We start from the raw sequence: 12,052 nt of genomic DNA, 5'->3' as shown, positions 1-12,052 counted from the left end.
ATTTAGAATGCTTGAAATGACACAAACAACAATTTAAACGCAGCTACAGGATTACAGTGACGATTACGCCGAGGCTTGCGTGGACGACGGACACAGGTCGATGAACTATGGATGCGATGTGACGCGACCGCCATCCACGCGAGCCACGGCGTTAGGCTCTTCGTCTTTGGTCAATCGTATGTCAAAGGAGAGGGACGGTTGTAACCTTGTGTCCGTAAGTGCGGCGCATGGCCAGGTAGAGGTCCCGGAAGCGGCGGTAGCGGCGCAGCAGCGCCCAGCGGTGGGCGCCGAGGCGGATGCGCACCTCGTACTCGTGGTGGGTGGACGCGCCCGCGCCGCGGGTCACCCAGCCCGGGATGCTCACCACCTCATCTTTACAACGAGAAAATTATAGTTTTAAAACAGAGTATACTATTGAATATAGTGTAAAACATAACACTACAGAATATATTGATAGTTACAAAAAAAACAAACGACTTACTGAAATCTATGGGGTGCATAAGACCGACTGTCGCCGTAGGGTCCTGAAACAAATTTAAAGAATATATTAAAAAATTAAATAGAAAAACTTCAATGACCAATGGTCGGTTATAAGCTGAGTGCAAAGTGCAACTTACCGGGGGCGGTACAGTCAACCAATTTGATTCCTAGGCCACTCTAGAACCATGTCGCAATGAATCAATTTGTGACATTTTACATGACAAATCTTTTATGACTTGCGCAATGCATTGTGGTGTATGTGTATCTATAGTTATATATGTCATGTATCATCCATGTATTGAGTAGTCTGTAAGTTGAGTTTGAACAATAAACACATGTAATCGAGCTCCGTATTTTATTGATATTCCGCCAACCGTACATGGCGACCCTTGGCCAGTCGCCACGCGCCGCGCGTGTTTGCCTAATAAGTCAGTGATCAGACCAAATATGTGCGTCGCGAGTGATTCGAAACCGAGACTGTTTGCGGCCTTACTAGAACAGACAGTATTCCAGCCGATAATTTGCATCATCGCAGTCCAACCGTTAGCAGGAAAAGTTTTAGTGTCTAATAACACCAGTGCAACGAAAATTCCAAATGGGTTCTTCAACTTCCACTGAGAAAAAAGAAGAAGTGATAATCGCGCAAACTGCAGCAGGGGGCAGCAACAATGTCGACTTGCAACAATTGAAATTTCATGCCTCCACCACCAACATCATCCTAGCCATTATATTATTCATTGTTTTGCTGACGATACTTTACGGAATATATAAAATATACCATAAGTGCCACAAGAAGTGGATTCAACGAGAAATCAACCATCACGTCATGTTCAAAAGATCGTTTAGAAGGGATAAGCGGCCAGCAGACGACGACGTCTAGTGCAGGAGGAAATGCAGGAGCAGTGTTAAACAACGGTGTCGTAATAGTGAGTGTTAAATTCACGTAAAAAAAAAAAAACAGTGTGCTACATAGTGCAATGTGTCCTAGTTATAGTATGTAATGGTGGAAGAACTTTCTAGTGTCTTCGACAGTTTAAAAAAACTTAAAGACAATACACAAAAATTAGCAAAAATTAAAAGAACTCCTAATGTGTTGCAAAATACCTTGTTAAAAGTATACACAATACCTAAAGTGTTCAGAGACATTAGATGCAGATATATCAAAAAATCTTATTAAGGGTAGTGACATAATTCCTATTAAAGAAATTTGTATTCGAATAGAAAACTTGTACGTACAGTTACAAGAATTTTGTACGTCACAGGGCATTGAAAGCAAAAACACCATGGAAAAGTTTAACCTTAAAACGGCGGTGTCTTTATTGCCTGAAATAACGAGCGATGAAGACAGCGTCAAGAAATTGATTGACGCCATAGAATTGTACAGTGACATGATTGACTCGGACAGTCAACCGAATTTAATAAAATTTATTTTAAAAACTAGGTTGACAGAAAGCGCAAAATTACGCCTATCATCTTCTTATACGTCCTGTAAAAACCTGATAGACGACCTAAAATTGCATTTATTAACAAAAAAATCCCCTACCGCGCTTCACGCTCAACTAATTCAAGAAAAACAAGGCACTAGCACTATCGATGAGTATGGTAAAAGATTAGAAAAACTTTTCGTAGACTTAACGATATCGCAGGCCGACGGTGACAAAAAAGCATTCGACGTGTTAAAACCGATTAATGAAAAATTAGCAATTAGAAATTTCACTGACGGCCTGAGATCACGTAACTTAAGCATTATATTAACAGCGCGTGACTACAAATCCTTAAAGGACGTCATAAGAGCTGCTAAAGACGAAGAACTTTCTTCAAGGGAGCAGCAGTCGCAAGAGGAGATGTTTACGGGATCCCGAGGAAGACCCTCAGGTGAGTATAACACCCGTCCATTTACAGGCCGAGGCAGGAACACATGGTACAACCAAAGTAGTAGGGGTCAACACGCCTACTCACACGCAACTCGAAATGATTCGACTGCGACTTATAGTACGGGCAGCCGCGGGCGCCCGCTCTATCGAGGACACATGCACCGGGGTAATCGTTACTCGCGTAGCATGTATCGAGGTAATTACAACTACAACCGCCCGAGTGTAAATTACATTGAAAACCAAAATTTACCCAATTCAAGCGAGACTACAAATAATCCGGCAACACAGGAAAATGAATCAGAGTTTTTTCGTGCATAACATATTTTCATGTGATAGTAGTGACTACATAGAATTACCCGTCAATGACGTAACATGTTCTTGGCTATTAGATACGGGCTCATCATTATGCGCTATAAGCCTTGAAACTGTAATTGAGCTTAGCATTCCGATTACTAAAAGTAGCATTCCCGTAAATGGCCTCGGGGACGTCTCGATACCGAAGGATATGTTTACATTAGCTTCATTATAAATGGTGCGGAATTTGAACACAAGTTTCACGTCATAAAAGATTGGCCGTGTTGGACGAATGCATTGATAGGTAGAGATTTTTTTAAAAATATTATTGCTTCATAGATTATTACGACGATATGTTCTCATTATTTAACCATGACTTAAATAAGATTATTACGTTACCAATATGTACAAGACAACCGGATGACAATGATAACTTATTCATACCGCCGCGATGCGAAAAAATAATATTTATAAGGACAAATTTCGAAGAAGATTGTATAGTAAGTCCGAAACAAATAGGTAAAGGGATTTTCATTGCAGGAAGTATTAGTCCGCCTATTAATGGGAAAATTCCCATACAAATACTTAACACCCGGGAAGATGGCGTGACCTTAACGAACTTAAATCCGGAATTGACTACTTTAAACAACTACAATATTTGTAACTTTGAAAAATGCGACAATATAGACAGTGAACGTGTTCGAAAAATGCTGTCGTTTTTAAATTTGTCTCATTTAAATACAGAGGAAAGACGCTCAATACAAAATATTTGCGCAAAATACTCTGACGTATTCCATTTACCAGGAGATAAGTTGTCGACCACAAACATTTATCAACCTAATATTACACTGAAACCAGACTCCGTTCCTGTTTATGTGAAACCCTATCGGTTGCCACAAATTCATAAGGATGAAATAGATAAAAAAATTAAAGAAATGTTGGCAGACGACATTATCGAACCATCTAACAGTGAGTGGTCTAGCCCAGTTCTCCTAGTTCCGAAAAAATCTAACTCTGACGAAAAAAAATGGCGATTAGTTATAGATTTTAGAAAACTAAACAATCAGATCGTTGATGACAAATTTCCGCTTCCTAATATAACGGACATTTTAGACTCGCTTTCAGGAGCGATGTATTTCTCACATCTTGACCTAAGCCAAGGTTATTATCAATTAAATTTAGATCCAAATAGTAGAAAACTAACAGCATTTACTACACACTCAGGGCATTACCAGCTAACTAGATTACCCCAAGGTCTGAAAACAAGCCCTAATTGTTTTTCCAGGGCCATGACAATTGCAATGGCGGGTTTGCATCATGAAAAATGTCTTGTGTACCTTGATGACCTAATTTGTTACGGCCGAAACCTACAAACCCACAATAAAAATCTTATAGACATATTATCTCGACTTAGGCAAGTTAATCTAAAATTAAATCCTAATAAATGCAACTTTTTAAAGAAAGAATTATTATATTTAGGGCATATAGTGTCATCAGACGGTGTCAAACCTGATCCAGAAAAAACAAAAGCTATTGATAACTATTCTACTCCAGAAAATATAGATGACGTTCGTAGATTTGTTGCATTCGCAAACTACTACAGAAAATTCATACCCTCTTTTGCAGAAATTACTTTACCATTAACAAAACTATGCCGGAAAAATGTACCATTTGTTTGGACAAATGACTGCAATGCAGCCTTTAATGAAATAAAAAAAAAATTAGCAAATCCACCCATACTTCAATACCCAAACTTTGACGAAAATAACACATTTATTTTGAAAACTGATGCTAGTGGTTATGCGTTGGGTGCGATTCTGAGTAACGGCGATAATAGACCCGTAGCTTATGCCAGTCGCACTCTGAATAAAGCGGAAATCAACTACTCTACTATAGATAAAGAACTTTTGGCGATTGTCTGGTCAATAAAATACTTTAGACCATACCTGTATGGTAAGAAATTTAAAATCGAAACAGATCACAAACCACTAATATATTTATTTAATATGTCTAATCCAAATAGTCGCCAAATGAAATTCCGTTTAGTACTGGAAGAGTACGATTTTGACGTCGAATATGTCAAAGGGACAAACAATGTCGCAGCCGATGCATTATCTCGTATAAGAATCAGTAGTGACGAATTAAAAGCAATGCATGAAAACATCATAGCAGTTCTAACTAGGGCTCAACGAAGGAAACATGAAAATATGTTACAACCACAAAATAAATCTCCTGACAGTCAAGTAGTTATAACACCCCAACCCCGAGTGGTAGACATGTTAAAAGTACCAAATAATTACACAGAACTCTTGCTAAATCTACATGACAAAGATATCAATAATTTGCAACATTATGTCACAAAAGAGAGCGAAGACTTCGCATTTTTGGAAACGAAGTCTATAATTTACGTCAAACCATCATCCCGATCGTATTGCGCACGAGCTGCCTTTGCGAGGGCGTTGAGTTTGTTTTGTACAAATATAAATGTAAATAATTTGTATGTTATAAAGAATGACAATAATAAAGAAAAAGTAGAAGAGTTAACGCGTACCATTAATAAATTACCAACGTGGACCGGCCCACGGTTACATATTTTAAGAGGAATAAAAAGGATTACCAATACAGACACAATCCGTGTCATACTAAATGACTACCACATGCTGCCAACTAGTGGCCATGCTGGCATTAGGCGCATGTTAAACAATATTAAAAGACTGTATTTCTGGAACGGCATGGAAAAAGATGTCATAAATTTCGTGAAAAAGTGCGATTCATGTCAGAGACAGAAACACAGTAAGTATATACGAGAACCAATGTCAATAACTGACACAGGTAAGTCAGCTTTCAGTAGAATATTTTTAGATTTAGTTGGCCCGTTAATTAAGGATGACAATGGTTATAATTATATATTAACATTACAATGCGACCTCACAAAGTATGTCGAAGCCTATCCCCTAACAACTAAAGAAACGGTGGCGGTTGCTACTGCATTTGTAAACAACTTCATTCTACGCTACGGCATACCTAGTGAGATCGTTACCGATCGAGGGACGGAATTTATTTCAGCTACCATGCAAGAAGTGTGCAAACTTTTAAAAATTACACACTTAACCTCAACCGCTTATCATCATCAAACTATAGGTGCGTTAGAAAATAGTCATAAAAATCTAATTTCCTTTTTACGTATTCAAACAAACAACGCGCCCCAAAATTGGAGTACATGGTTACCTTATTGGTCTTTTGCTTTCAATACCACTGTACACAGTGAAACTAAATATAGCCCATTTGAACTTGTTTTTGGCAAATTATGTAGTATACCGACACATCTAACAGATACTTTAGACCCATTATATAACCATAACGATTACCCATGCGAATTAAAATATAGGATTCAAAAGTCGCAATTAGATGCTAAGACAAATCTTTGTAAAAGTAAAGAAGTAAGAAAATACAGATACGACACTGATGTAAACACTGTAAAATATGCAGAAGGCGATTTAATTTTGGTAAAAAATGAAGCTCGCGCCAATAAATTGGACCCTTTATATTTAGGCCCATATAAGGTAGTTAAGGATATACAACCAAATGTAATCATTTTAGATAATAAAAATAAGCAAAATATATTGCACAAAAATAGGACTAAGCCATATGTTTCCTAAAAAAAAAAAAACACTCTATTATGTATTTTTTTTTAAATGAAGAGGGGGCGTGTGGTGTATGTGTATCTATAGTTATATATGTCATGTATCATCCATGTATTGAGTAGTCTGTAAGTTGAGTTTGAACAATAAACACATGTAATCGAGCTCCGTATTTTATTGATATTCCGCCAACCGTACAGCATGTCATATTGACATCTCTACTTGCGAACATGTGTCAACGATAATGAATAAGAAAGGTTGAGTAAAGGAGTTTGCTTTTTTAAATTATAAATAAGCTTACTCTTGGCCACAGACTAACCAAAGGCAAAGACGGCCTACGATGGAGTGAGCTCGCCCAGCCGGCGTATCATGCTTCCAATTTTATCACTTCACGTTCACGTCACGCTTTGGCAAGTATGTCAGTGTGAGAGTGACAGTTGTCTTATCCGCGTGGATAAGTGACAAAATTGGAAGCATGGTAGGCCGGCAGAAGATGCCTGTTCACCCTATATTTGACGGTTGCCAGGTTATATGACCTCGGAAATATAGCCGCCGATAAGGAATTCTACTCCTTGGCAGTGCGCAGCAGAGAAACAAAGCTTGCTTGTGTATCAATAAATTATTTTATTAAATATCGAAATGAAATTTACTTTTATGTGAAAACTTCACTGAAACAGGCCACGGAAGTCTCGTGACCATTCTAAGTAGGTAAAAATTTTTTCTCAATTCGCAATAATATTTATTCAAGTATAATTTTCTGGATAAATTAACTTCAATATTCCGTAGTATCTATGATGTTTTTGTAGAAGCTTTAAAAGATATTAGAGAAATAAATACTTTAATTACTCAAAAACAGACAGGATTAGGTATACACTAACAAAAACTGAATTTCAACAAACTATGCAAACGTTTTAATAGATATTTATCACAAATGAATCGAAGCACAATAACTTTAATAACGCGTAAATACACCCTCACTTTGCATTACGTTTAGAAGTCGCTTGTGCATTGAGCCCACTAAATCCGTGCAAATGTATAAGGCCCGCAGTGACTCCCAAACTTGTTGACAATGTTCTGTTAGAGCAGCCCGCGACTTGTCATTTGATTTTCATTTTGCCACATTTGTTGCAAACTTGAGGCACCTTATCTTGCGGATAGAAGTTTAGGACAGTTGGCAGCATGATTTGTTCCAAAATATCCAGATAATCTGTTGCATTTGATCGAGGAGGGATATCAGCAAATTCACCTGCCAGACTCGTTCAGCCCCATAGATAAACACTGACGCAGCCTGACCCGTGGTTAGGAACAACGTGATCTTCGGTGTAACGAGTGTTGTCGTATCGCCACAAGTGCAGACGACCTGTGTCACTAGATTGGAAGGTTTTCTCATGTGAAAATATAACATTCGTCCAATCGAAGTCCAGATACTCCCGAGCGAAAGCTAATCTGACGTCTTTGTGTCAATTCTTCGCATAGTGCCTGTGATGGAGCCCCAAAGAATGCAAACGTTTTCTAATGGTTTCAACACAGACATTAAATTGATTAGCAAAATATTTGGTGAAATAAAATCATAATGTATAAATAAAATTGATGACAAAATGTTAACAATGTTGAGGTCAATTGTCACTGTCTGTCATTACTTCTTTTTCTATTCATGTCATTGAGCAAAAACATTTACAAACTCTTTTCTTTTATTTCATGTTATGATCGGAAAGCTGATAATCGTTTGACACGTTATTTTGACGTTATTCCTATCATTCTATCAACTATCTAGTACTTATTGCGACAAAGTTCTATAGTGGCCTAGGAATCAAATTGGTTGACTGTACATCCACTATAAGGTTCCGCGCCGCGCGCCGCAGAGGATTGTCGATGCTTTCCCAATACTGCACCTGAACTGATCTAAAGTAAGCCTTGTATATGCAGTAAGGTATATAACGCTACTCACCGGTGGCGGTACATCCACTATAAGCTCGTTCCCGTTGGGTTCCTGTTCGACATGGTTCCGCGCCGCGCGCCGCAGGGGGTCGTCGATGCCGTCCCACGACTCGGCGGTTTCGTCGTTAGACGTCGACACGTTGTCGGACGCTTCGATTTCTGTGTCTTTCAATCTGTCATAAAATTATTAGATAGGATAAAAATCAAGAAATCATGTTTTTAGCTGATTTTTAATTTTATTGTCAGTTTTACTTCTTTTTACAAATATGGGAATGTTTATTTTTCTACCCTATAACTATGGGCTGAATGTACAGCGGCCAGGGGCCCGTTTCTCGAAAGGTACAAGCCTTGTATTACAAGTGTGTTTCCATGACAACCCATACGATTTGATACTTCGCGCACTTGTAATACAAGTCTTGTACCTTTCGAGAAACGGGCCACAGGTCTCTATTTGTTGTGGAAGAACAAGTATTATAAAACCATCTCTAGTGAAACCTAAAGCGCATGAAGTAAAGGGTTAAAATAAGCTAGGTTTTGGCTACGCATACATGCATCGTATACGTATATGTACATGTGTGTGTGTATGCATAGCAAAAACTTATATATATATATATATATATATATATATATATATATATATATATATAAATATTATACATATATCTAAAAACTATGAGGTATTTTAGCTTGATAAGTGTATGGGAGCCTCGTCTGCCAACAAACCACAAAGTGGTTTGGCAGAAGATATGTAATAGGGTTAAGCTTTACGTTCTGAATAAACGTTTTATTTTTTTACTTAGATATTTTATTTCAGATATTAATGTATTGTAAGCGTAATGCCCGAGTGACACTCGGTCGGTTTGATGTGCAGCTAGGACTCAGGACACTTGTGTGGGCTTCAATTGTTTGCCATGCACGACGACGCCCCCGGTGCACACTCAATATGAGCGAGCTCAGGCCGTTTTCCCATTATCCGATCTGATATCGGAAGGATTTCAATTATGCATCCTTGCGTGTGTACTTCAACTACTGCGTAATTTTGTTTACTATATTTACTTGAATTTAATTATCAAGTAATGTAGGAAACTCAAGGCCTAGATTCATGTCATCATCCTCCTTGCGTTATCCCGGCATTTGCCAAGGCCTAGATTCATATATATTTTTGTAAACCGTACTTGTAAATGGCTGCTTGACACTGATTTAAACTTTCACGATTATTACATATAATTATTTTTAAAAAATAAAATAAAATAAAAAAAATTTAATTATTTTTTTGGGTTAAAATTGTGGCGTAGGCGAGAGGCTGGCAACCTGTCACTGCAATGTCACAATTTGGATTTCTTTCAACCCCTTTTTGCCAAGAGTGGCACTGAAACTTAGTAGTTCACGTGCTCTGCCTATCCCTTTATGGGATACAGGCGTGATTATATGTATGTATGTATGTATGTATTATTTTTAAAATCGGGACTTAATCGCGTATGACTACATATTAAACTGACCTCCAACGTTTCAGGGACCTGAAATGATGGAGGTCAGTTTAAATTTTAATATGAGACGCACATCTGGCTTACAAGTCTCATTAGCTGCTTATCACGGGTATGTCTCTTCCAATTTAAGGTACGGCCTTATACTTTGGGGGGCCTGTTCAAGTTTGGATAGAGCATTTATTGCACAAAAAAAAATGTATTCGAGCAATCTGTAATTCACGCCCATTTAAATCGTGTAGAGAAATGTTCAAATCTCTAAAGATCCTTACACTTCCGTCTTTATATATTTTAGAGTCATGCATGTTCGTCAAAAATCATATGGACCTTTTCACGACGGCTCAATCCGTGTTTCCGAGGGGTACGAGAAATGAAGGCCGCCTCGTGCATGACAGTATTCCAAGAACTTCATTATATCACAGACAGTGTTTTGCAATGTGCATTAAATTGTATAACAAGTTACCGAAAAGCATGAAAGAGTTACATGTAAATAAGTTTAAAAAAGTTCTTGTTGGTTATTTATTAGATAAAAATTATTATTGCCACGATGATTTTCTCAAAGAAAACATGCAGGAGCAAAATTGTTAATTAATTAAAAATAGTTATTAAGTATTTTGTAAAATTTTGCATGCTAGTATTTTTAAATACATATAGCAGAATAAGCAACAAATTGTCAAAATATGTAGTCATACGCGATTAAGTCCCGATTTTAAAAATAATAATGGCTGTTTGTTCTCTAAATAAACTAATAAAAAACAAAAATCCAAGACGGCGCCTATAATGTATGCAATATTGGTCCGACATCCGATATCGGATGGGATAATGTGAAAACGCACTAACACTAATAAGGTATTGTATATTACCTGTCATTAGGCGGGTCGGCGAGCACATCGCTCTCGCTGAGCGTAAGCGAGGGCATCTCCTGTATGGGCGTGACGGTGGACCGCCCGTTGCTCTTGCCGTTGTCGAAGAAAGAATACTGCAACGCCATCTCTAGGCGGACGTACTTCTTTTGGAGATCTTGAAGCACCTAATGTGAGGGAAAAATTCCTTTTATTTTATTCATACATATAAGTATACAAATGTGACAAGCAAAAACAGCAAGTTACATTGTGTACTTAAACTCCTTACTATGCTATGTCAAGCCTGACCTGTGATTTTAGAAAAAGGAAGAATGTTTTCAATTTGGTTGTATACTTTGTAAATGTCTACTAGTTATGTTAGTTAATTTTTGTCAATGATGTATTACATGTATGCCACTTTCCTGATTTTAACCCCCGACGCAAAAACGACGGGGTGTTATAAATTTGACGTGTCTGTCTGTGTGTGTGTCCGTCTGTCTGTCTGTGTGTGTGTCTGTCTGTGGCATCGTAGCTCTCGAACGGATGAACCAATTTAGATTTAATTCTTTTTTTTTGTCTGAAAGCTGAGTTAATCGGGAGTGTTCTTAAGAGGGGGTCGTACGAAATCCTCGAAAAGTGCATTCGGCGTTTAACAAATGCTGCTCACATTTCTAAATTAAATGAAATAAAATAAATGTAGTTATTATCTTAAAGAGTGTGTCTACAACTTTTGACTATTCACAATCTCCAATTATTAACGGTGTAATAACTAAACCCACACAAAGTTGACCTAAAATGAGAAAAACGTATGTCGCCGTTTAGTAAACTTTGTTAAATAAATTCAATACTTTAGTTATAACATTAAGTGATTCTAAAAGCCAGATAAATGGACTAGAAGTTTTGAGGTTTTTTATATTTTTCCTCTCAAAGGCAACGAAGAAATTTTACCTTAAATTTAAACTATCGTATAATTTCCATACATTCGCCATTGCTGTCAGAATTCTCCTTTCGATTAGATGCCGTGAGCGGCTCATCGGAGGCAGACGTGTCGCCGGTCGCTCCGCGTTGACGTTTAAATTTGACAAATATTTTGACAGAAAATAGTGTACGTACACAAAAAACCATACCAGTGTAAAACTGTGCTCAAAATAAATAGGGTAAATCGATAATGTCAGGTGGAGATCCAATCTCATTTAAACTTTAAAGGTGCATGGCTTGTGCATAAAAAATAAATAAAAATATATCACATTATTAAAGAAAATAACTAACACAACCGAATGAGTATAAATGATTTCATTCTAGTTCGGTTAAATTGAAAAAAGTTTCATGTTTTATTTTACTCATTGGAATAAATTTTCATTACGCTGGTATTAACAGTACGTCATTTTAAAAATATATATGACAGCACCTACGTCACATTTCGTCAACCAGGTTGTATGTAAACAATTACAATTTAATTTATTTTTATATAATTATTTAGATACTTATTAATCGATTCT

General features: G+C 37.3%; 1 protein-coding gene across 1 annotated transcript in view; it reads right to left on the bottom strand.

Moving 5' to 3' along the window:
- Nucleotides 1-12,052, bottom strand: part of LOC125232443 (kinesin-like protein Klp98A) — a 76,029-nt gene that overhangs the window by 8,948 nt on the left and 55,029 nt on the right. The window contains exons 23-26 of the mRNA XM_048138101.1: nt 10,575-10,741; nt 8,238-8,400; nt 482-524; nt 206-372 (exon numbers count right to left, since the gene is read on the bottom strand). Of these exons, the coding sequence (XP_047994058.1) occupies nt 206-372; nt 482-524; nt 8,238-8,400; nt 10,575-10,741 (540 nt within the window). The remainder of the gene's footprint in view (nt 1-205; nt 373-481; nt 525-8,237; nt 8,401-10,574; nt 10,742-12,052) is intronic.

Source organism: Leguminivora glycinivorella, chromosome 13 (assembly GCF_023078275.1).
Source record: "Leguminivora glycinivorella isolate SPB_JAAS2020 chromosome 13, LegGlyc_1.1, whole genome shotgun sequence".
Lineage (NCBI taxonomy): Eukaryota > Metazoa > Arthropoda > Insecta > Lepidoptera > Tortricidae > Leguminivora > Leguminivora glycinivorella.
Note: the sequence above shows the minus strand (reverse complement) of the source record. Positions and strands in the feature narration are given on the sequence as shown.